Here is a 26,378-nt window from a genome sequence, read left to right as displayed (position 1 = left end):
GTACTTGGAGAGAATCTTGAATGATGTAGTAGGTAGAGAACTGGTGTGTGTGTGTGTGTGTGTGTGTGTGTGTGTGTGTGTGTGTGTTCAAGAACCTTGGGGGCACAGGATCTGGGAAACCAGGTTTGGTCTCACCAAGGTGGTGACCTTTCAATGGCCTCAAAACTGTATTTTTGCCCTCTGATTGAAGTAAGTTCTTTCCTTTCCTGAGATCTCAAGACCCCACTCTACTCTCCTTATTCACAAATATCACAAACATTGATTCACAGCCTAAAAAAGAGGAGCTGTATGGAAGCATGGTAATAAACACCTCAAATCCCAACACAGTAGAGGCAGACAGATCTGAGTTCAAGATCAGCCCAGTCTACATACTGAGCTCCAGGCCAGCTGTGGTTGGCTTAAAAGAAAATGGCCCCTAAAGGAAATGGCACTATTAGGAGGTGTGGCTTTGTTGGAGGAAGTGTGTCACTGTGGAGGCAGGCTTTGAGGTCTCAAGCCACACCAATGTCTCAGTTCACTTCCTGATGCCTGCCAATCAAGATGTAGGACTCTCAGCTCCAGCACCATATCCCAGCATGAGAAAGGATTAAACCTCTGAAACTGTAAGTTACCAAAATTATGTGTTTTTCCTTTAAGAGTTGCCATGGTCATGGTGTCTCTTCACAGCAATAGAAACCCTAAGGCACCAAGGCTACATAGTGAGCTGTGTCAATAAAAGAAACCATCTTCTTCAGAGAAGGGACACCTTCTGTTCCCATAAATGTGACTTTTTGAGAAAGCCCACTTTCATATTGAGGATACCACCTATGAATTTTGCTAGTTCCCCAGTAATTGAAGAGAATTCCTAAAATCTGTGAAGTTAGACAATTACAGCCATTCAAAAAAAAAGGTGCCTTTTGTTCCTCTGGTATTGATTTGCTATTACATAATTGGCTGCTGTAGAGAGAAGAGTCTATACATAATGAGGGAAAAGGTCTCACTCTGACTCCTGAGTTCAGGAGGATTTTTAGTATGGAACAGTGGGTGGGAACTAACTGTTACTAGTATGTATTTATAATATACATAAATACAAAGAGCGCTCTACAGTACTCTTTCAGGGCCAGCTGGCATGCACCTGAGTTCTTAGGACTAGCCAGAAGGTAGGAATGATTGTTGTGCTGTGGTTACACAGGCCTTCTGAAAGGTTTCCAAGTTCACATGTCCCCATTATTTTAACTTGCATGTCCCTATGTTGGCAATACAAAAATCTTAAAACTCCATTATACCAGGAAAAAAAATGTTCAAAATGTGTAATTTTTTTCTTTTCTCACACTAAGACTAATTTTCAGTATGGTAAATAAGTACTTTGACTAATCCCTGAACCAAAGCAAAATTAAGCCTTTTAATTTACTAAGTCTCAAACCTAACATCGTCTTTGTTTCTTTTTTAACTTAGCTGCTAGAAACATCTGTACATACACACACACTCAGTGAACACACTTGTTGAGCTGTGGTTATTGTTGGAGAAGCCACAATTTCCTGCCTTCTGTGCAGAGTGGAACAGCACTGTGAAACTTCTAAAACAAGCTTCAGGATTACTGGCTTTCTGCCTCTGGTTAACTCAGTCATCCCTGGGGGAGAGGTGTGCCTCCCGCTCCCCTGCTCCCATGGGCACCCTGATCAAGCTCTGAGCAGGTGGGGGAGTCCACACGTGCATGTCAGCTAATGATGGCCTGTGCTTGCCTTTCAGGTCCAGTATTTCTTCAAGATCTTGGATAATTAAGAACACAGAAAATAAAGACGGCACAGACTGACACTCAGCCCAGTGAGTTGCACACGTGAGGAATGTGTTCATTCTTTTATTGTCCGTTGTTTTATCCTGACCGACACAAGATCAACAGAGCACTGTGCTCCTGGCAATTATTACATATGTTAGAACATGGATTTGCACTGGAGACAACATTTAACACCAGTCTATGGGGTACTGCATTGCTTTTTATAAAGTTCAAAATAAAGATTTTATTTTCAAACAAGTGACTTTGGTTTATTTCATACATTACACTTTTTCTTGCAGAAAAAAATAAAATTGTACAACTGCATAAATATAAAATTCTTCCACCATGAAAATGGTTAAAACATTCATAAAGACACAGCACCAGCACATGATGCCTCCAGAGAAAGGAAAGAAGGAAAAGAAAACATACAAAGCAAATGAATTCGCCCCATCACTGGCCACAGTGATGGGCAGATCCAGATCTAGACACAGTACAGCTTCAGAACACACTGGAGGACAGATGGCGAGACAGCATTCAGCACGGAGCACAACACAACCCATCACCTTTTTGTGGTCTTCTGTAGTGTCACTTAAAATTTAAAGGGCAGTTCCCCCATGACAGCCCACCCCCCAGCCCCAGGAAATAAAGATAAAAATAAACACCTGATACCACAGGGAAAAGACTATGGAGTGTGTTAAAAATGCTCATTGATGGGCCATTATCTTTGAAATTTCAGAGCCAAAAAATAAGAAAGAAAAGGAAAAAGTACCATGCCAGTTTTATTCCCATTAAATATTTACACCTTGGACAGCAAACCTTGCTCACGTAAAGTAGAAAACATATGATAAAACATGGCTTGAAAAATGACCAGAGTGCGCACCTATAGTACTGTACACTAAATAAAATAGACAAGGCGGCAATACTTAGGGGGCCAGAGCACTGCTCACTACAAGTCAGTTATGGAATCTAATTTACAGTAAAAATGGGCATGTCCCAAGGCTCAATTTTTATTTTTCTTTTGTCATTTACAGTAGAATAAATATTTTGTTGCTATTGCTACACTTTAAATTTACATTCTAACCTATTAAATGCAGAAGCTAGTGTAAAGCATAGAGATTAAGTGTAGGTCCCATACGTATGACAGTTTGTTCAAGACTAGTAGGTTTGTGTATCTTTAACTTATTAAATGGCTAGTGGGAAAGATTTGTGCTTGTGATCAGCTCTTAATTAAAATTTTTACTTCAAAGCGTCCCTGAAAACGGTCTTTCTCACTGTACCCAATGTTCTCACCATATGCCTTACACTCAATGCGAACCTCAGTGTCCAAGGTGAGGTTAGTGAACTGCACAGCCAGCAGGGGCTGCAGGTACTTGGGCTGCAAGAGTTTGCCATAGTAGGGGTAATACTGCAGAGGGAAGCCATAAAATCCGCCCATTCCAAAGTAGTCTACGTTTCCGACTTTATCCTTGTCTTCATCTTTCTGGAAACCAAAAGGAAATGTGACTTAATTTTAATGGAACACCTCACAGGGGGCTCCTCTTGTTCTTGTGTGCAGACTCCCCTACAGTCTGCAAAATGATTGCTAGAGGAAAAGAAAACAAGCTACCCCGTGGCATGCCTACCTCAAGCCTCTCAGAAGTCAGGGCCACCAAGCACTGGGTGGCCCTACAGGAAGGAGGTAATTTGGCCACCCATAGCAGCCAAGTAACATTCACAACAGGGGGCTGCTTTCACTGTGCAAATGGAGAAACTGAGGCAGAGGCCAAGGAAATATTTCTCAAAGCTGACAGCCTCCAGGTAAGAAGGCCAATAGTGAGAGAAATCTCTGCACTGTTCTGATGGATACTGCTTTGTTACGGACATTGTCTCCAGCAATTTTTGTTTGCATATCTGCCCCTTATTTCTTATATCTCTCTATCTCTTGGCTTGGTACCACAACACTAATTTTTGGCATTCATTAAAAGAGAAAAAAAAAGTTGGCCCCAAATGTTTAATACATGCTGTGGGCTAGCTGGCCTCTCAGGTCCATAAACCCACATTCTATTAGATAAATTCAGATATTTGAATTTCTCATGCCAGTAAACAAACTTGGTTTGCACAGTTCCAATTCATCTTTTCAGTTTCTTGCATTCAAACTGCCCCTCTGACTCTGTGTGGCATCTCATCCATTCCTCTCATCTGGCCCCACTCCCCTCCCACCCTCAGGAACCCTGAATGCATTCTTACCTTGCCAGCACACAGAACGGGTAGGACATTTGGATTATACCTCACCGCTGGATAAGCCTCCGAGGACTCATTCTTGGGAGGCTAAAAGTGAAACCCACATTGGTTAACAAAATATTTTTTTTTTTCCTGGAAAATAAAACTGATCGGTAGCCCAGACAAATACACATTGTTGACAATAAACCACTGAAGTAATAAAACACTGAATCAGGAAAGTGAGTAAGTGACTCCCCACATCAATTAGCAAATTCTGTTTGATTTTTTTGAAGTGCCCATCAGTGTCCAACTGTGGTGATCACAAAGGAGTGAGAAGCAGCCCAGCACTCAGAGGGATGCTGATGCTAATCTTCTGGAAGCCTGACTCTAACCACAATGACAAGTTAGAGACTGGGTGACTGCTCAGGGGACCGTCATTACAGGGGGAGTCGGCTGGCGCCTCCTCAAAACCTAGGGTGAGAAAGGGCACACGCTGGTACCCTAGGACTCTCTCTTTCCAATTCTGTGAGGTACATCCAGCACCTAAACCAGGTAAAGGTGGCATTGTCTTACTCCGATGGAGTGCTGGGACTGGGTGAGTCCAGGAGACCCAGAGACAGTCTGAAAACAATGGCTACAGCAAAATACAGAGCCTTCCTCCTACATCCCTGGTTCAAATCTACCTCCAAAGAAGGGTGATGAATACGTACTGGTGGAAAGCAGTCATTTGCTTACACACATTAGCACTGCATCTGAGTGAGGCTGGACCTGAGGCATGGCCTACATACGGTCTAAAGAACAGCTGTCCCACCAGATCTACACATCAGTGGGGGATTCATATTTGGACACTACTTGTAGAATATGAGAAAATGAGCAGCTAGACTTGACTCTCTGGAGGCTTTCTGCTACCAATATTTCTGCCTTGAAAACTTGGAATAGAAAACACTTAAGATGTTGCCACAATCTACCCTCAGAAGATCTGGAACCAGGCACACCAATTGGAATGAGTAGGTACTGCACTCTAACAAAAAATAATTCCACTGACAACAGCTGGCGACTTGGGTGGGAGAGACAAAGGAGAAAGAAGAAGCAGTGGAGGAACTGGAGAGCAAAACGAAAAGGAAGAGTCAGCAGCTAGCCCAGAGCAGGCCATCCAGATATGGAAAGACAGACACCACAACAGGCCAGCCTTGGCCTCTGAAACAGGAACCACAAAGTGTGCAGTGAGGAACATTCAAAGCAAATGACCCCGAGAGCAGCAATTGGCTTCCCTCAGATACACCACACCAGTTCCTCCTCTTGCTAGATCACCCTAGCCATGTAAATGTCAACTACAAGTGTGGAATTCTACCTCTGGTACTCCCCATTAAATATGCTTATCTGTGTGGGAAGATCACAATTCTGCTGAAAGGCACATTAACATTCACAAGAGAGCCATCAAGAGGAGCAAGCGGACAGCCATTCAGGCAACCAGCCATCTACCCACAACTGGTTCTTGCCTCTGGTAGAATAAAGGAGCTTTGATGCATTCTTGAGGGTAACTTTTTCTGCTGGGCTTGGTGGCACATGCCTTTAATCCCAGCCTTCAGGCAGGTGGACCTCTGAGTTCAAGGCCAGCCTGGTCCGCAGAGTTCCAGGATAGCCAGGCTACATAGAGACACCATATCTCAAAAAAAGAAAAGGAAACTTTTCCTCTCTACACTGATTTTCTTTTGGGTAACCAGTATTATGGAAAGAAATGGACAACATGCAGTAGAAACTGAGTGAATGGAAGGAGACAGGTTTCAGAGAGGAAGTGAGCTTGTTCAGGTAGCTCAATGGATTGCGGTCAGTTCCCCCTCAGAATTAAAATGTATACACTAATATTGGGCAGCATGCATGTTCTCTTTAGAGGAACCTTCAGGCAGGGACCAACCATGCCTACGGAAGGTTTAATTCATGATCTGAGAATGGAATAAGCACTTAAAAGAGCCGAGACAACACCAACAACTTTTTCCTTCTAAAGAATTTCTCAAAACAGTGGCAATTTGCTGGTTTCAGTGATCAAGGAATGTTAGAAACTACATGGTTATCAAAGTTCAGAGATGGTGTTATTTTCTGCATAAATCATCATTCAGGAAAAAAATGGTTTTTTTTTTGTTTTTTGTTTTTGTTTTTGTTTTTTCAGATTAACAGGTAGCATTTCTGAAATAATCCTGTTGCTCCATTAAGCCCAAACCAAAAGCAGCCTGTAATCATACCCCATAGCCAGGGGACTCTCACACGTGAAAATACCTTTTTATCTGTTTAGTGAAGCAGAGTATTAAGACATAGCCGTGAGCGAGCATCTCTGCAGTGATGGGACGAAAAGGATAGGGTGATTAGGCCAGCCTGCGCTACATTGAGATTATGTCCCAAAAAACAAAACAGGGCCATGCTCCAAAATTTGGCTGGGGCACTCAGTCTGCACCTTTAGGAACCGATATGGTCGCCCTCGATGCAGGAGAAAGCTTTTGGTATAGTACTACTTATTGACAGCACTTCAAAAGTAGCAGTGAGTGTATTTTGAAACACCCTGTCTCATCCACTAAGCCACAAAATGCATGTGTCCTGGAAAACACCACTTGCCTTAGGTTTGAAGCCCAGGACTCGGTTGAGCTTTACAATGAGGCAGGGTTTCCCCTCTCTGTAACCGTAAGAGTCATCATGGAGTCCGGAGCAGTTCCCCAGCCAGTCAAGCTTGAACCTGCACACTTTTCGCTCTCCTCGTTCATGGTTAAATTCTCCCCGTTCCTTGGGTTCACTGGGCATACCTAAAAAAAGCACAAACACATTTACAGAGTGTGCCAGCCATTCGCTCTGCACTGCTAAGAAGGAAAAGAACTTTTTGTTCCTTATATTAATCTCCCATGGAAGACAGCGCTACACGTGGTCTATATTAGACAAGGGCTTCCAACAAGCTGTCTGTCTGTCTGTCTGTCTGTCTCTCTCTCTCTCTCTCTCCAAAAGGTAAATGTTTAGCAAAGGCAATCACCGGGACATGAGCCCAAACCTGAACTGCTTACCACCTGCGCTTTCTAATCAGTCTGTACTCTTCTAAGGCAGTGGTTCTCAACCTTCCTAAATGCTGTGACCCTTTAATACAGTTCTCATGTTGTGCTGACCCCCAACCATGAAATTATTTTTGTTGCTACTTTGTAATTTTGCTGTTATAAACCATTACATAAATATCTGTATTTTCTGATGGTCTTAGGACCCACAAGGGGAGAATCACTGCTCTAATGGTTTGCTTAGTTAGTTAGGGCTGAAAGAAAACCAGACCATGTCTAAGCAGCAGCAGCAGCAGCAGCAGCAGCAGCAGCAGCATTTTAACAGGTCTACACACGGCTTTGCTCAGAAACATCATAACAAGAACATGAATTCAAAGGACTGACAATAACTTTTTGACCTGAAAGAGTTTGGGTCAGAATTTTCTGGAGCTAACAGGAAAACAATGAATATATTTTATTGCATATTTGATACATATTATTTACGGCTATCCTTATCATAATGTATATTTCACTAAATGAACTATTTCCCCTTCAACATGATTTCACCTTGCTTATCACTTGTGTCTTGTATTTTTGGGTGTGAGCCTAGCCTTTAACGGCTGAGCCATCTCTCCAGCCCACTGTGTCTTTTTAATTATTGTAAAGTATGGTGACAACCTCGCGTCAATTCTAACAAAAATTCAGTAACACTGCCTTTAAATACTAAATTAAACAAAAACTGGCAACTCGGTCACTATTATGAATCTACAATGAGTCACTTACTGCCGCAGTCCTCAAAAATCATGTCATCCTTCTGGGCCAAATCTTTGTACTTGTCCAGGAACCTAACGATGCTTAGCACATAGGTCTCGTAGCTCTTGGGGTCAGTAGGACGAAAGGAAATTTCAGTCTTTTGGATCTGAGGAAGATGTGTCAATCCTACAATAGTAAAAGTAAGAAAGACCAAGTCAGTGGGAAGGCTGGAGACTCCAAAAGCAGGCTTTCCCTGTACAAGTAAGCTTCCCTCACCCGTCCACCCCAAATCCCCATTTCCCTTTCAGATTCAATCTGATGGCATTTAGATTAGCTCTCTGAATGCAATGGTGATGATGTACTATCAGATAGCCTCCAGTTCCCTTGCTAACACTTCACAGTAGACGTTACCTTGTTTTGTGAATGAGGATATACCACTTGCAATGAAAGGTTAAGTGTTCTGTCCAAGGCTGCAGAGAAAGCAGAGCCAGAATTCCAACCCAGGCATGCAGTTCTCCAAAGCCCGCGGTTTTTCTGGTGCCCACCCATACACGCGCTCTTAAAACTGCACTGCCAGCAGCCGGTGTACACGTGGCTCTCCCTTCGATAATGAATAACGTAGACACTTTGAGCAACAGCCTGCTCTTATACTCCATGTCAACGAATTATACAAGTCTCAATCTCTCTAACCTCAAGACTGCTCCCCAAAGACAGTCCTTTGGCTCTTGTAACCTAGGGTAGATTTTTCAGCTTCTAATGGGGGAGTTCAAGATATAGATGCAGTTACTAATTCAAATATCTGAGCATGTCAGTACCTATCAGGGTGAAATTCAAGATACACGTGACGTGGGTTTGCATTCTGTTTTAAGCCTCTCATGTCCAGAAGCCTGTGCCTTCACAGGGTTTCCTAAATGGGCACTTGGACAATACTACACAATGGCACTATATCCAGGTCAGGGAGTTGGAGAGGCAATCACAATGACATTCCACCCCAGGACAGCCAGATAAAAGATACCCAGTTACATTCCACTTTATCAAATAAACACAGGACAGTCCTTTAGTAGGAACACACACACACACACACACACACACACACACACACACACACACACACGTTCACCGTTTAACAAATTTCAATGTCACCAGCTATCTTGTTGTGACATCAGACAGCCTTGCTGCTCTTATCTCCATCCCGGATTGGCCCTGTGTCAGGGGGCCTGCTCATCTCGAGCTACACCTGACCTTCCGTCACCTCTGGTGGGTGGGAGCACCCACACCATTCTCAAGTCGGTTAAACAGGCAGCCTCATAGGATCTACCCGGGCATAACCTCTGAGCCCGAAGCACCCTTGGTTTGGAATGACTGCTCTGGGGAATTAGAATCTAATAGTGGCCACATGGATGCAGAGAAAGGCATAATTAAAGTGGAGACATAACCAGCGCCATTAATTATTGAGCAGCACCATTTGTGGTGCTTGAGAACAAGGCTTCAACAGAAGCTGGAGTAAATAGCTGTTAGTTTTTCCACTGAGTGAGGACTGCTTTGAGCTAAGTGGGGATGGCCCAACAGAGGGAACTCTGAGCAGCCACCTAGAGAGATGACAGAAGGAATGGAGATAAGTGAGAGCTGGATCGAAGTGCTTAAGACGAAAATATCAAGAGTGATAATAAACACCTTCTTGTGCAGCATGGTGGCGCACGCCTTTAATCCCAGCACTCAGGCAGGTGGATCTCAACGAGTTCAAGGCCAGCCTGTACCAAGTTCTAAGCCAGCCAGAGCTACACAGTGAGACTTTGTCTCAAACCAAATCAAAGTGAAGAGTATTCTGGAGGGCTCAATGAGATAGCTCAGCAGGGAAAGTGCATGCTGTATATAAGCCTACTAACGTGAGTTCAATCCCCGGGGACCTCCAAATGGTGGAGGGATAAAACTGACTCCACAAAGTTGTCCTCCTCTGCCCTCCACATGTGGCCCATAGCACAGGCACCCTGCACCTTATCTAACAGTAATGAATTGTTTCAAAAAATGTACAGAAACTTCTTGAAAAGGCTAATGCAAAACCCAAAGAATACAGGAAAAAAACTGTCAATGGATAAAAAGGAATACTGCTTCAGAATTAAGACATAAGAATCTTCAGCTTGAAATAAGTAAAGGTTACTATGATTAAACATTCTCCAAAAGCTCATAAAGCCAGAAAAAAATTGTTTCCATGTCTAAAACAATCTAAATATATTCTAGACAATCCTTTCGTGTTAAGTTGGGAAGCTGGCATTGTGACCTTCCTATGTGCTTTGAAGCAATGCAGGGAAAGCCACTGACCTCTGCAAAGAGAAAACAGGCAGTCAAGGGCAAGTCCAGAAGCTAGCACGGGGCAGCAACAGGAAACAGTACTGAAAAACAGGACAGGCAGCTAGAGAGCCGTGTGTGCCTAGTCTGAGCTATAAACCAGACATTAAGTCAAGGTGATTTGCCTGGCCCTGGGGAAATGAAGAGCACACACGCCCAGTGCTAGAGAATAAAAAGTCAGGAGGATGGGGTGTTTTCCCAGAGCAGCCCTGGGATCCAGAGAAAGTGGAGTCTTGAGGGGCAGTCCCGCCTAAGAGACCAGGACAAATGTCTGGGAATCTGTCCGGCAGAATGGACAGAGGAGAACTATGTGCTCAGGGTTACCCAGCTTTCCTAGTCCAGGGAGAGGGGGGTGGGGGGTAGGGTTCTGGAGGCAGCTTGGAGCGGGAAGAAAGCAAAGTGATCAAATGTCAGGAGGCCGGGAGCAGCCCCACCCATCTTTCAGAAAGGAGGGAAGCTGGAAGACACTGAACTTCAGGCAGCTGAGGAAGGGCCACCAGTGTGGTAAGTGCCAGCCGTGCCAGCTTTGGTCCCCAGCAGGGCAGGTGATTCAGCAGAAACCGAACTGCTAACAAAGCAACAGAGTCCAATGTGAGGTTTGGTCTCACCCCACGAGCTGCAACAACTAACGTGACCATAGGTCACCCAGAAAATAAACAAGGTGGGACCCAGATTGCGAAGCAAGTTCACCCATGGCACTGTCCTTATGTCCTGGCTTCAGCTGGCATTCCCTGCTGCCTCTCATTGCCCAGCTGCCTCTCTGTATTTTCTTTCGGGGGGAGGGGGGGGCACTCAAGGTGCCGTTGCTTTGATGTCTGTGCCGAGGTGCAGGGATACCACTTCTCTGAGGAGGCACTTTTCAATCTCACCATTTCAACCCCAGGCCCCCCCATTAAGAGAGACAGGATGGCACGTGCCAGAGCCCCAGACATGAGCTCCTGGAACTCAGATCGTCTGTGAGCATGTTTTTCAGGACCTCATGTTCACCCAGTTGTCTATGCCGGCCTTACTTACCAGTAGCAAGACCATCGGCTAGCTACCCACTGCTTACCAACCGACCTGTGAAATGGTGTGTACTGCTGTGACCTGCAGCGCCACCACTGACCAAACAGTGACGTGCGCGCGCGCGCGCGGTCAGTGCCATTCCTCTCTAGTCAAGGCAAATCAATAATGACATCACTGGAACCACACCAATTTCTACCTCATAGCTCAACCCACCACACTCCCCAAACCCCCCCCCCCCCCCCCCATCCCCTGCCATCTTGCTAACTGGTGTTTCTGCCAGCTAATGGGCTTCTGGCTTCTCCTTGCCCACTCCTAAAGCTGTTAGTAACAGCTGAACAAGGGTAAGCTCTGCCTGCAGTGGGAACACCCAGAGGCCGAAGAGCAGACTGTCCAAGTACTGCCTATGCTTTCACCCCAGAGGCCCTGAAGCAGATCTAGCCTTCTTGCCTCTTGCCTGTCAGAGCTTAAATGGACACTAAGGAGGAGCTCGGTACAACTCTGCTCTGCCGCCACCAATGAAACTAGTCATGAACTACCCAAGGAAGTCACCTAAGGAAGGACTGAAACGATTTGAGTAATGTTAATATCTGCGTTCTTTTAAGTCCTTCAACTTTACATTAAGATCTGGAGTAATAAAAAACATATGACTTCACACTTGCCCTCTCCAGATGCACCTGCCTCTCCTGACTCCATCTCCTGAGAAACAGAGGAGGCAAACACCCCCACTTCTGGCTCTAGTGGATGAGCACAGTAGAAGGAATGGACAAGGGAGGGGGAAAAAAGAAAGCGTAGTCCACTAGCCTGCATTTTGTTTCCAGTCAGGTTTATAATGTAGCAAACTTGTGATTGCTCCATCAGCTCGCAGAGCTGAAGCATTTAAAGGAGAATGTAGCCATTTTAACCTTGCAGCACTTTCTCCAGTGAATCCCAAAGCACAGCTGCTGGGACCTGTCATTTGATCCATCTGATGACTCACAGCCAAATACTCAACAGGTATCATCTTCCAGAGAAACCTCCAAGGGCACAGGAAGCTAACAGAAGCATTTACACGAAGCCATTCACATCTCCTATACACAAAGTTCAAAGTACTTTGTAATTAAAAGGGAGGAATGACAATAGCTTATACTTCCACAAAAATGCACCTTTACAGGTCTCCATGTCAATCTGAATAACCTATTATTTATTATTTTATCAACTTACCTAACAGAATTCTGGGAACCAGTTCCCTTCCACTTACCTTTTGCGTCAGGGTTAGCATGTGACTAGAGGCTGGATTAGCCAAGAGTAAATCGCCTGCCTCGAGGCAATGGTCACATATACAGCCTGACACCTCAAACCTGCTCTCTTTGAAAAGTCTTGGAGGAGCAGTTTCTACAGACTATGGAGCAGTTTAACCACCAGTGATGTCCAGAAATCTGTGCCCAAGTCTAAACTAAATTCCACAAACTCTGGTTGCAGGTCCTTCCCTGTTTAAGAACTACCCATCAGGGGACTTTTCTCAGAAGAAGGAATTACTTAGTGTGGATGCTTTATCTTTCAAAATTTAAAAATAAGTTTCACAGAATATTGTGCTTGACATTTTGGCTAGTTCATAATTGTGTTTATTCCCAAAATAAAGAGGGTGACACTTCTTTAAAGGGGAACACATTAGACAAGCACCAGGCGTTTTACACTGTGCTTTTTTGTCTAAGATCTAACAAGGAAAGCAAGTGTATACTTGACTTGTCTAACTTCAAAACACAGCATTTGCTAATAACCTGAAATCTGATACCTTAGTATGCATGATACTCTAGGGGGGCCTATCCCTGCACGAAGTGAGAAAAGGTACTTTCCTGGTCAAAAGAGATTGGGTAATACATCATGGATCTCCTTCGTTGCCCTAATCTCTCTGGGGTCTAGTCACATCAGGTGGCGAATTCTAGCGTGACAGCACTAAGTTCACTGACCAGTCCTACCCTGTCTGATTCTGCACCAGCAGAAATGAAGATGTCTTTCCATTGCTGTCCCCCGGGGTGGAGCTCTCTTCTGTGGATGCCACAAGCCTGAGATGACCGTGCCATATCTGGCTTTTTGCCCCCAGGATCATTTCCATGACTTTGTTAGTTCGTCTTACTTAGCAGAGGTCCTGGCTCTGCTTACTCATCTTCAAAGGAGTAAAGCCCATTTTTCTGGAGGTCTAGGCTGACCTGAAACTTGTGGCAATCCTCCTGCCTCTCGGCCTCATGAATACTGAGGCTTAAAGGCACGAGACATTACATCTGGCTTCCCAAATGTGTTTTATATTTATCACTGGGCTTTCTGAATACCTAAGGGACTCTACAAATACACTACATGGGCAAGAGAGTTCTGGAAGCCTGAGCTCTTCCTCTTTAAGCCCTTTAATGAACCACAGGTCGGGAAAGCTTGCACTACTGATGCTGTCTCCTCCGGGAACAGGCTGGCAGGATCCATCAGAGGGTGGGAAAAGAGAGCAAGCAGCAGTCAGACCCAAATGTCAGCTAGGCGATCACAAATCAACTGACTCTAACTGGAAATGACATAGAAGTCCCCTAACACTCTGAAGTGACAGTTCCTCCAAAGCACTGGGAGAAAGTGTTTTCGACTCCTACTTCTGAAATTGGAGAGGGCCGATCATCACGTGATTTGAAAACAGTTTTTCTGAGCCGGGCATAATGACTTCTCAGAAGCCTGCAGCATGTGGATGAGGGGGGGGCTACAACGGCTGTGCCCTTGTGAATTAGATTAGCTAATGTTCATCCACTCTGCCTTCCTGCCCTGATTCTGGTGGCCCACATGCCAAGAATTTGATCCTTTTAAAATGAGTTCTGTCCTCACTGAGCCACCTGTAAGAGTAAAACAAAGAACCTCCCACAACTTTAAGAGGAAGAACAGAGAATACATTTCCTACCTTTGCACCAGGAAGCATGCCAGGTGGGAACTCTGTGGACTCAGGGAATGACATACAGTGACCTTCAGTTCACTGCACTGTTGCTAGGATAACCTGGGGGTGGGGGATGGGTGACAGCCCATGGAAGACTCTTTGCTATTACACCACAGGGCAGGCAACAAGATGAACAACAAACGCCTTGTGCACACACACATGGGGGCATGTGTACGTGTACGCGTGCACTGTGCTTGACTCTCTGCAGCACAGGGAACGGCAATTTCTCTCCCAGATCCAACCAAAAGGACATGCTGCTCCACGCACTGCAGGAGATCCTCCTCTGGACAAAAGCTTGGCTGCTGCAATGGCAGGTGTAGGTAAGCTAAGGAAGAGCTGGTTACCCTGTCATTTAGGTTCACCGGAAACTTTCTGAGTATGTTTTCTAACTCACTGATGTTTAACTACTTCCAGGGCACACTCAGGTGGGACTGACCACCAAACTTAAGTGTGCAGCCTACCCCTGCGCTATCACCCAAAGCTCACAGGCAATTCGGCCCTCTGCTTCTAGTGGAAGGGGGGGACCTGCGTCTAATAGCTCTGGAGACTGCTTGAACACTTACATCAAAGAAACAAGAAGTTAGAGACAGTGGTTTCTGAGCTATGAAAATAGCCATTTAATACTGTGTGCCAACATCTCATCTGAGACTCTGCGTTCTGGCTGGGGTGAGCAGGTTAGTTCTAATGGAGGAATAAGATCTGGCAAGGAAAAGCATCCACTGCCCAGAGTCCAGAAACTATGTGACCCACTTGTCCTTAAATTTCCCTTCCATTTTGTAATTTTCTCCTGCCTGTCTGTGACTCTCCCATTTGGCCTATCAGCTTATTCATTATACAAGCTACATGATTACAGCAGGGCTGCCAGACTCACACATGCCATTTGGAAGAGATCTAGTTACAAGATATTTCAAAGTGTAAAGGATACTCCAAACCCAATTGGCCATGTTTGTATTCATGCCCCAAGGTCAGATAGCAACACACTGTAAGTCCTTGTAGCTTTAAATGCTATAGTCTTACACTTACCGTGTATATCTGACTCAGAACTTTCCCTCTGTGACCAAGACAGAAAGGGACGCTTGGAGACATTAAGTTGAAGCCAAAAGTTGATCAGGATATATACTTCCACACATGTATTCAGTCTGCAGAGTTAATGAATCATTAATACCTATCTAAAATTCTCAACATCTGTTCTGAAAGCTGCCAAGAGGAGGGTCCAGTTAGGGTCCCTCGGGGGATGCAGAGGACTCAGGACTGTCCAGGAGCACTCTATTCCTTGCCAGCCAGTGCTCATACTAATCTGACTGAAAGTTACCATTACCATCATTTTCTAAGAAGTGTCAAGAGGGGTAGGAAAAACCCACAGGGTTAGGACAGGCAGATGTGTAGACCTGCTATTCAAGTAAAAGCTAAGAACAGAGAGACAGAAATGGCCAAAATAAGGGACGGAGGAGACAACTGGGAAGGTGAAGGGCTGCAAACTTCGCCTATGACTCAGACCAAAGGACAGGAGTGCATATTTCCAAGATGAACCACTCACATTCCTTCAGGGAAGTGAGGGTTTGTCAGATCAGTCAGTCCAACTGCTGAGCACACTAAATATAGGTGCTAATAGGAAGCGCTGGGAAGAAGCGGGGAAGACGGGGTTGGGGGGCAGAGGCTTTGTGCCTCAGTCAGGGCAAGGTCAATTGCAAACCTTTACTTAAAGCATTGGATACTTTGGCTTTTTATTTTGGAAGGTGAGATTTCTTTCCAGAAAAGTATCTGGGAAAAATTTTTTTTCATTTTATTTATAAACTTATTTATGTCTACCAGGCATGGCAACACATGCCTTTAATCCCAGCACTTGGGAGCAGAGGCAGGCAGATCTAAGTTTCAGGCTAGCCTGGTCTACAGAGCGAGTTCCAGGACAGCCAGGGATACACAGAGAAATCTTGTCTCTAAAACGGAAAACCTAATAAATAAATTACTTATTTCTCCAAGGTGCATACAGTCTTTTATTTTTTTTTAAGCAAAGGATGGCTATGTGGTCCTGTCTGCTTCAGGTTTAAACTATTATAAAACAGCATCATGACTAAGGGACAACTTTAAGTGGCAGAGGAGCTGTGCACAAATCTAATTCCTACCATTACCAGTGCTGCTGTAAGGCCTCTAGCGGAGGAGGGCATGGGAGACATGCCTTATGACCACAGAAGCCCAAGTAAAATACTGAATAGCGTCAATTTCTGGGTACAAGAGCTGTTGGAATCTGTGGATCATGAACTAGGTTTAAGTCGTTTTACATACTTACACGTTGTCTCTTCTCACTTCCCACCTAAATCTCTGAAAATATTCTGGGTTTTTCCACCTTTGCATTCTGCAGTTTCTTCCTCCTCACCCCCAAGGAGAAGAGCAAGACATGTCGGCAACAAGCACTGCTCAGTGACTGTATAGGGCCCCAAGACTATCACCTACCGGCAGCGGTTTCCAAACCACCAAACCCTTGCCCACACAAGAGACAGGAGTCCCACTCCCGAAACCTCAAGGTCATCTATAGTGGGAGGACCTGAAAGAAGTTATGGAACACACACCACGTTCCTGCTCTCCCAGCTCCGTCCTCCAGGAAGAAGAACCACAGAGTAAATTTGTGTTTACTGTTGCTCAGCTGCCTGTCAATTTAGCCCCAGGCTTGTGGGCAGTGGCCTTCCAGGCTGTGTGGCGACTGGTGTGTACTCAACACCCACAGCAGCCAAGTCAGCGCAGTGGATGCTTGCGGAGGATTGCCTTTACGATGATAATCTTTTTGTTCGCTCAAGTTTTTAGAGAGACCGGAGACAGCTAAACTGGAGAGAGGGTTCACGAAACCACAAACAGACCTGTGGAGATCTGCAAAGATGGTGCCTCTGTTCATGGTCAAACTGCAGAGCAGTAATAGGTGAGCCTCTCCTCTCTGGGGGCATGATTTTTTTTTTAAAAGGGTTTACTTGAGTTATGGACACCTCACAAGTAAAAAAATGTGTTAGAGCTGAAAAGGCCCTAGAATGATCCCTTGAGTGTTAAGGCCAAGTAAAATGAAGCCCCACCAGGACCTGATGTGCTCAGTCACACAGGGAGGCTGTGTGCTCCACCCTCACCCCAGAGCTGTGAAGACATCTGCAGCCATGTGGAGCTGAGCCGCAATGCGGCCAGGAGCCGTGGCTATCACAATCTTCCCGCTTCCTTCCCATGCTTCGCTTGAAGCTTCTCCTACAGAGCTATTTTCTCAAGGTGTCTTCTTGGATGGAACTGGCACCCCATTCACCAGTGGAAGAGAAGCCACTCCCTGGGTTTTACCTGGCGGGGCCACACGGTCCTGGTATGTGGGCTTCAGTTCACTGATGGTAAGCAGCATCACTTGGATGGTCCCAATGAAGATGCCAGCCAGGCAGCCATAAAATATCACGTAGAACAGAAGGATCTTAACTGTGGGGAGAATAGACAGACACGGGTGTGATGTAACCACACAGGTAGAATCAAGGTCTCCCCTTCGCAAAGACGACCATAACTCTTCCCCAGTTCCTCTTCCGCCTGTTTCTCTAGGTCTTCCTTTGCCAACACTAATCTAAAGAGACAACACCATGCTCTTTCTTGGGGGTTACAGGTAGAAGAATGCTCAACAATAGTGAAAAGTCTAACAGGGAGTAAAGAGGATTGATCAACCACTGGTACAAACCTGCAGCCGCGTTCACAAACACTTATGCAGGGCATCTGACCCACCACAGCATGCTCCCTAAGGGGCGTTGCTCTGCTGTACCCCCAAACACTGAGATGCCTAAGAACAACCAACTCAGAATACACTGAAGCTCTCCCTGTCAAGTCTACCTACAAAGCACTGTCTTTTTTTTCCCCCAGGGGCACAGAGCAACTGGGAACCAATCAAACATACAAAAGAAATCCTATGGTACAGATGGCTGCCATTTTTACCTCCTCTTCTGATCAGCAGCTATGTTAACTAGCTATGTTAACTACATTTTCTTTTTCTCACAGTTAACAGGATGCAGGCTGAATGAGAACGAATTTTAAAAAAAAAAAAAAAAAAAAACATGCAAACAAACAAACAAAAAACCACCTTGAACCAACATGAAGCCCATGACTGGAATAAAGCTATCAGTTACTGGTTTACAAGGATTATCTCTCCGATTAGCAGCATAGTAACAGGCTGTACTAGGCATCGCCTGGCTGTCTTGTGCCAGCCAAACAACTCGAAGAGGAAAGGGAACCAAAAGAACTGTAAGGTTATCAGAGACATGACTGCACAGAGGAGGCATGGGTTGCTTCTAAAGGGTCCCTGGGAAAATGGTGCAGAGTAAAAGGACTATTGAGAAGTATGTGCACATGATGGGAGGGGTCCAGGAATGAAGTGGGCACACAGTTGTGGAAATGAGCCACGCAGCCCTCCTCCATACATGGAAAAACACCCAACGTTCCCATCAAGAACAGATACTTCAAGACGACGATGTTATTTATGGAGCTGCTGAAGCAAACCAAACACACACAAAAGCCCACACAAGAATGATGAATCTAATCCCTTCTCTCCCCTATACAAAGATCCAAGCAAAGAGGAGGAGGAGAGAGATGGCGGCCAGCCCTCAGCTCTGTCCCTTCCTCCCGGCAGGACGGGGGTTAAGCGCTGCATTTGGTATCCAGGCAGCAGTAGGCAAATGGAAGGTTGTGACGTCAAGGGCTCTGGAAAATTTTTCCAGCGAACGAACGCGCTGAAGAGATACTGAGTTGGTCTCACCCAGTCAGCAAGACAGCTCCTGAGAGCCTCACTTCTCAGGGGCTCTCCTGTCCTGTTGCCCAAACCCCCCACCCCCCATGTCCCCTTCAGTGCTCTTGACTTACGCACCTTTACCTCTGGTAAGGACTACAATCCTTCTACTCATTCCCTGGACTCCAGGGAGCTAATCCTAACCTAAGAAGGTGCAGAACTGAGGCTACTAGTTCAAAGAGGAATAGATGGGGGAACTAGTCATTTCACAAGCACCATGACGACGCTCACGAACACAGACACCCTCTCCACTCTACCTACAGGATAGATACCACAGGCAAGTGAGGGATTCTGCTGCTGCGGCTGGAAAGGTACTTAGTAAACCTGCCACTGCAGCCAAGTTGTGTGGTTAGAGGTGAGCTTAGGCAAGGGACTCCCCAAGACCAAGGCTACCAGAGAAACAGAACCAAAGGCTAGTTTAGTCCCAACGACCACCTGAGTGGCATGAGGTGGGGAGTTGAGGTATAAGCTTTAGAGACTTTTTTTTCCCCTTTAAAGCAATTTTTCTTTTCTTTCTATATTTAAAGAACAAGGAACACTGGGAGTTTTACAGTTTACATATATATATATATATATATATATATATATATATATATTTTTTTCATCCTTTAAAATGCCAAAAGAGGGTTATAAAAGTGCCAAGTGAAACCAATAGCAATATAAATATAATATATAAATACAATATAAAAACCTGCCAACACCTGTATTAACTTCATTAAAAGGTAGAAAGCACAAAGTGATTTGTAAGTTGTGATTTCTCCAGCAGGTGACAGACTGGAGCCTCCTGCCGTCCATCTTGGTGAAAAATCTACCTATAAGCAAAACGGAGCCAAGGGCATCCTGCCCTGGTCCCAAGGGCATCCATGTAGGGCCCAGAGCTGGAAAGGGGGCCTCTCTCTCTCTCTCTCTCTCTCTCTCTGAGACAGCTACTGCTACCACATCACCTGCCTTGGAGCAGCTCTGCGATTTCTTACCTTGTCAGAAACGAACAGACATATTCTCGAAAACAAACTGGGTTTCGAGCTCAGCACCCACAAAATGGAAGATGAGGACCGATGGCTGGCTACCTCACAGAAGTCAGTGTGCACCACCACCTCGCCGGATGGGATTATCAGGACCACACATTCTCATTCTCTCTCTCTGTCATGGACGGGCTTCTCCATTACATGTCAGCTTAAAGAACAAACTGTTCCATACTGCCTTCCTAACCCTCTAAAGCAAATATTATTCTTCTAAAGAAGGAGTGTGAGATTGGAATGAGGAAAGACATATATTTAAGAAGTGGAAAAACACCAGCGGGCAAATTTCACAAGGTACCTGGAAGTCAAGGCTGCCCCTGGTTGTGTGATGCTGCAGGAGCCAGACCACCAGGAAAAGGAGCCCCAGCTAACCTGGGAGGAGGGGCCAGTTCCGCAGTGTACCTCCTAGGCCTAGCTGAGTTAGGAGGAGTTGCTAGTGGCTGGTCATCCTATACATACCTCACATTTCTTCAGGTTTCCCTTCCACATTACAGAAATACAGGAAAACTATGGCCATACCCCCATTGAAGAACAGGCTCCCCAAACAAAAATGAAGTACAAAGTGAAATTAAAAGCCATTAATTTCAAGAACTACATTTTCCCCTGGCTCGGGGATACCTATGCTTCCCGGTAATGCCGTGGGATGAGGCTTCACCTTGACTGACCTTGAAGTATGATGCATTATTAACCCTTCAGTTTTTCAGTTGAGAGGCTACCTGACTGCATTTTTTTTCCTTTGGGGGAAAAAAACCCCATATATCCTAGCCTCTTCCTTTTCAAAATGTCAGCCAAGCAGCGTTTCCCTGACTCATTCCCCAGTCTCTTTCCATAGACCCTCCCCACACAGGAACACTGCATCGCTGGTTTTCAGGGTTCCCTTGGTGACTGCAATGCTGGTGCTACAGGGGAGGGGGTGAGAGGGGAAGAGGAGGCAGAGGTGCTGGTGGTGGCTGTGGTGCTGGTAATACGGGAGAAGGAGGGGGCAGTGATGCAGCAGAGGGGAGTTCCCTCCCTCCCTCCCTTCCGCAGTCACGACTCGTGGATTTATCTACAACTATGCCCTTCAAAATGACCTTTAAAAAAAAAAAAAACCTACCACCTTTCCAGTGTAAAGAGATTTAAAAAATAACAACAACAAATATGGTATCTAATTTTCAATAGGGTATGAGGGGATTCCAAGCAAGGAAGCAACAGGCAGCATGAAATCTTCTAAGATTTGTACCATGTAGATCTTTTAAAAACACCAGACTGCCATGTGTCTAGCCAAGGCTTAAAAACGGGCCCTGACATGGAGCTCACTGGGCCGTTTCTGGGCTGTGATGACTCTGAGGACCGCGTCTAGGGTGAACCCTAGACATGGCCATGAAATACTGCAGTGGGGATGCATTTCTCCTCCTCATTCCTCTCCATTCTAGGTACATTTTTAGGCTGGAAAAATGATGCTATCACAGCCATCGCCCGCATTATAACAGGTTAGCCCACGAGTTTCTCTAACAGCCCCAAATCTCATTTATCTAAGGTGTTGGGCGATGGAGAGGGAAGGCACATACATAGTCTCCTGGAACCTGACCGAATTTCCTAGGAGGGAAGGCTCAGAAGACGAAGATTCCTACCATGCCCATAACCCTCGGTCTAGCCAGCTCCAGCCCCCACCCGCGCCGCGTCCTGGGGACCCCTCACTTGTCACTGGATGCCAAGCCCAGGCCCGCGCACAGCTAGCATCGGCTACCACCGCGTCCCCGACACCCTGGACAGCCCCGTGGGCACCGAACAGTCCGCAGTGCTGGCGCACAGGGATGCGCCTCCTAGGCAAAGCCAAGGAGCGGGCGGCGACTGCCGCGGAGCCCCGTACTTACACCAACTACCACCGGTCCTGCCCAGAAACTCCTTCTTCTCCGAGTTCCAGATGAATTTCTTCCAGCTGCCTTCCTCCTTGGCTTTTCCGCGGGCCATGGTGGCTGCTCAGCAGTGGCGGCCGAGGCCAAGGGTGGGCGAGTGCGGCGCGCGCCCAGGCGTCCTCGCGGCGGCTGCTCGGTGTCCCCCGCGGCCCGGCTCTGTCTCTAAAGGCGAGACGCGCCGCTGCCGCTGCGGCTCTCCGAGTGCGAGGCGCGCCGCGGAGCAGCCGAGGCAGAGCGGGAGGAGGGGGAGGTGCGGCGGGGGCGGAGGGAGGAGGGACGAAGGAGGAGGGCGCGCGCGGGCTGGGCGGCTCCAAGCCCCGCACCTAGCGGTGGGCGCGCGACCGCTCGCGGGTTCTCCCCCGCGCTCCGATCGCTTTCGTGGGGGGCTCAGCGAACCCCGCAGCTGCCGCTCCAAGCTGTAGCTGCACCACTCTGCCTGCTGTGACCTCTGCCAAGACGGACCAGGGACAAGGAAGGAAAGTCACCGGGAAGGACGAGAGGAGCAGAGCGCGGGCTCCGTACACGCGCGCGCAGGCCACGAGCCGAGAAATTGGCGGAGGGCGCACGCCCTACCTTTACTATATACCGCGCCTCCGCCACCCGTAGCCCCGCCCATCGGCGGCACGGCGGACCAATCGCCAGCTTCGAGAGGGCGGAGCCTGAGACCCGAAGGGGCGGGCGCGGGGCCGGCACAAAGGAGCCCACTGGGCTAGAGGGACTGGCGCGGCAGCGGGGGCGCGGAGAGGGACTGGGGGCTGGTGAGTTGCGCTACAGCTGCTATGCGCGCCCCCCTCCCGCCCCTGGCTGTGCCCGGACACCCCCCTGCGCTGGTGCGGTGGCCTGCACCTGCGTCGATCTCTGGGAGCCCGGGAGACCTCGGTCCCTTCCTCGTGTCTTGTACCCCCCCCCCCCACACACACACTGGGCTAGGTTTGCTGCAAGTCCACCTCCCCTAGGCCCTGGCTGGGTAGGGGAAGGTCACTCCGGGACGCTAGTGACTCTGCCCAGCTCTGCTCCGCCTCTCCGCTCCTGCACCTGCCGCCCCCTCGCAATCTCTGCCACTGCGGTTGCAGTTCCGGCCCAGCCCTCTCCTAACAGGCCAGCCCAGTGGGAAGCTTGGGTTCCTGACTCCTGGGGCTGTGTTCCTTGTGGGCGGCCTGAACCACCTCAAGCCGGACAATTGCCAAACCCACCCTGGCTTGTAGCTGGGAACCGGTTGTGGCTCCTGCCAGTCCAGACCCCGGGGAACAATTTCTGCACGTGACCCAGACACCTAAGACTCTCCTGGCCCAGGTCGGTGGCTGGTATTCTCGTTGGCTCACTGTTCTATCTCACTGGGGGCACCCCTACCCTCTACTGTAGAATTCTTGGAATGACAGAACACTTGGGAAGACCCAGCTCATGTGTCAGGACGTCGCAAAGCGCAGGGTTGGACATGACCTGCTTCCCATCCGTTCCATCCTCGGTGGCTGAAAAAACACTCTTAGTTATATCCACCGAGCCCCTGAGCAGCTTCCCACACCGCTCTTGGGGTGGTGACACAGCAGAATACATGGCAATGCTTCTGCAGTGGCTGCAGAAAAGCCTGTCCCTGGAGCGACCTGGCTGGTTGTAGAAAGCTAGCTACTTATCAAAGATTTTCCCAGTACAGAGATGGTTTCCCAAGGCACCCTGTCATTTTCAAGGTCAACCTTGCAGACCCAAGGACAAGATCGAAGGCATGCAAAAGGAGCTTGTTCTTACTAGCGCTTGCAAGACTGAAGAAAACCTGAAATTTCCGAAGATTAGTGGGGGGAAAAGAAGCAACCTAGTCACACCCAACCCACAGGGGCTACAGCCTGGCTATGTCAAGGGCAACTGTGAGAGCAGCTTGTTGAGAAAGGAAGTCACCCCCTGCTTTGCCTTTGCAGTGTTTATTTTGGAAAAGCCTCAAGTTGGTGGTTGGTGAGCTAAAATTGGAAGAGGCTGCACCTGTAGATGTAATGCCCCTGATCAGTCTCTAGGCAGAACTTACATCACGGAGGGGTTTCCAGCAGACCAGACCCCTGGGAAGGCTATATGTATTATTATAAGTGCTCGCTACTGTAAGAGAGGAAACTCTGTGGGCAGACTCAAAACAAAAACAAAAACAAACAAACAAACAAAACCACATCAGGGTAGAAGGTAAGGTAGCTTCAGGAGGGATGAGGCTTGGTAAGAGTTGAACCATTTAAACCTATAATCCCACAGTTTGGAGACAGAGGCAGGAGGATTGCAAATATGAGGCTAGCCTGAGCTACAAAGAGTTGGGAGGAGGGTAGAGGAAATAAAAGAAAAATAAAAGTAATGACTGTCGTGGTGCCCCTCTCTCACAGCCCCTGTACCTCAAACCCCAGAAGCACATGCTAACACAAGTATGTGCAAACAGGTTCATAGCAGCGGGTTTTATTTATTTATTTTTATCAGAACTTCCTTTATTCTTTAAAACGAAAAGTGCCCTCCCTCCCTTAGCTGCCAATTTGTGTGACAAACGTCAGTCAGACTGCTGTCCTGTGAGACAAACAAGCTTTCTTTCTCACCTGTACCCTGTCTTCCTCTGATAGATTTCTCTCCTTCTCAAGTGGGCTTCCCAGCTCTGCAAGAGTCAGGCCTGCAGAGCCAGGGCAGCATCTCCCCCCAGCTCCATAGAAGAAGCATTTCTGTTCCCAACCAGAGCTAGTGATGCTGCAGAAGAACATGACCTCGGCCCACTTCTGTGGGAACCATTTCTTTCGGTGGCTCACCTCGAGCTCCACCTGCCTAGCCCATCTCCACCATCTGGAGCTGTCTCATGCCTGTCACCATCTGGCCACATAAAGCAGCCCAAGGAAGGGTAAGATGGAGATGTGGCCACAGTCCTCACTTCCAGGTCGGCCAGCTTTTCCACCTTGGCCAAGTCACTTCTCTCCAGGGCTATTCCCTGAGCTGTAAAATTAGAGTGATACATTGTAGCCAGGATTAAAAGAAGGATGTGGGAAAGTGTTAAGCACACTGCCTAGTGCATAGCAAGAGCTATTAAGTAGCTAGCTTAACTATAATTCCTTCCATGTGACCTTGTCTAACCTTGAAGCTATTGGTATGACTTTATGACTGACCATCTTACTCTGATACTTAACCAGGACAGGACTCTGAGTTCCCTTTGGGCCCTGGAAGGTCACCCTGACTAATTCCCCACCCTCAATGCCACCTTTTCCCTTGCTTCCCAACATGCTTCCTGCTCTATGACCTTGGCTAACTCAAGTAATGAATAACTTAAGCACATAATGTCCCTTTGGATTGTACTGGGCTGGGCCTTTGTTCCGGGGCCCCTTCTGTGCAGGGTGCTGTAGCAGCAGGTTGAAATCAAAACGTATGTGGTTCTCCAGAGGGAGGGGTGCCTCCAACAGGTGCAGTGTGCAGCTGGGTGTGGACCATCAGGAAATAAGAACACAGTTCCCTGGGCACCTGTAGAAGCTCACTGGAGGAAGAGAGTACTCAGCTCAGTATAAAGGCTCAGGGAGAGGGGAACAACTACCAGTCCCCTTTCTGTGCTGCCTAGGGAAGAGAGATGTTCTGGCATCCTTTGATTGGTTCTGCCCAAGGTTAACAGTCTGTGTGGGTGGACAGAGGAGAAGCACTAAACAGAATTGACAGCCTAGGACTGAGGGAGGGTTATCCAAGTAAGGATGGCAGATTTCAACTCAGAAAACAGCCAGATGCCGTTGTAATTGATGCGAAATTTACCTGGGGGGCAGACACAGGGTCCAGCAGGTAAAAGCAGACAAGATGGCCCTGTCAGTAGCAAGATGACCATCCAGAAACTGGCCTGAGAGAAGAGACAGTGCATGTCAAGTAAAAGATTCTTCTGCTCCAAACCAGGGAGACTAAAATGGAGGTGCCTGCAAAGGAAAGAATACAACTTTGGCAGGCTGCTTGAGAGAACCAGAGCTGAAATGAGAACTCCCTGGAGCAGTCGGCTCTCTACACCCCTCTGCCAAACAGAATGCAGTCAGGCTCTGCAGAGGCTGCGCAAGGCTGAGCTGCCAAGCCCACGTGTACACACACACACACACACACACACACACACACACACACACACACACGTGCTCACACACGGCGGGGGTTCTTTTCCGGCCAGCCCCAGAGTATTTTTAAGTACAGAGCGGAGGGGCTGAGGGCCTGAGTTGCAAGGTGACTCATCCTGGCTGCAGCATTGTGTGCATTGCGGAGGAAAATGGCTCAGTGGCAGGCTGTGTGGAAAGCAGCCCAGATGTACAGCTCTCTAGTTGGAGGGCTTGGGAAAGGCTGTGGATGGGTCAGTGTGGCTGGTGTGTAAGTGGACATTTGGGTAACCCCCAACAATAGGCAGGGCTGAGTACCCTCACCATCCATCCCAGAAGGACACCTGATTAGTCCACTGGGTGTCACTCTGTTTTATAATCGATCCCTTCATGTTTAATAGAAAAACAAACTGTTCTCTGAAACAGCTCTGGTTTTAGACACCTCAACTGGTCGAGCAGGGACTCACAGGCACTGTCCCCCACGGCTTTCATCTGTGGATTTCCTGGCACCTTTCTGTATCCTTGGGTCTGAAATGGAATCTATGACCTATATGAGGAAAGGGTATGAAAATAACAAATAAGAGCCCTTTAGCTGAGAGATCAAAGCCCTGG

At 47.3% G+C, this 26,378-nt stretch overlaps 1 protein-coding gene across 1 annotated transcript; it reads right to left on the bottom strand.

Annotated features, from left to right (window-relative positions):
- Window positions 1–1,804: 1,804 nt before the first annotated feature.
- On the bottom strand, window positions 1,805–22,271 carry Atp1b1 (ATPase Na+/K+ transporting subunit beta 1). Its single transcript, XM_036202058.1, has 6 exons — window positions 21,667–22,271; window positions 17,315–17,443; window positions 7,744–7,899; window positions 6,560–6,744; window positions 3,980–4,060; window positions 1,805–3,233 (listed from the first exon to the last, which is right to left on the bottom strand). Exons 1-6 carry the CDS (start codon window positions 21,761–21,763, stop codon window positions 2,970–2,972), a joined length of 912 nt encoding a protein of 303 aa, XP_036057951.1. The 5' UTR covers window positions 21,764–22,271; the 3' UTR covers window positions 1,805–2,969.
- Window positions 22,272–26,378: the final 4,107 nt, after the last annotated feature.

This window comes from Onychomys torridus, chromosome 11, assembly GCF_903995425.1.
Source record: "Onychomys torridus chromosome 11, mOncTor1.1, whole genome shotgun sequence".
Lineage (NCBI taxonomy): Eukaryota > Metazoa > Chordata > Mammalia > Rodentia > Cricetidae > Onychomys > Onychomys torridus.
This window is presented reverse-complemented; position numbering and strand designations above follow the sequence as displayed.

Coding starts and splice junctions, on each gene's coding strand:
- Atp1b1 (XM_036202058.1), bottom strand. CDS start 21,763: ATGGCCCGCGGAAAAGCCAAGGAGGAAGGCAGCTGGAAGAAATTCATC. Junction 7,900..17,314: donor GGACCGTGTGGCCCCGCCAG/GTAAAACCCAGG, acceptor TTACTATTGTAG/GATTGACACATCTTCCTCAG. Junction 3,234..3,979: donor CCGTTCTGTGTGCTGGCAAG/GTAAGAATGCAT, acceptor TTTGGTTTCCAG/AAAGATGAAGACAAGGATAA.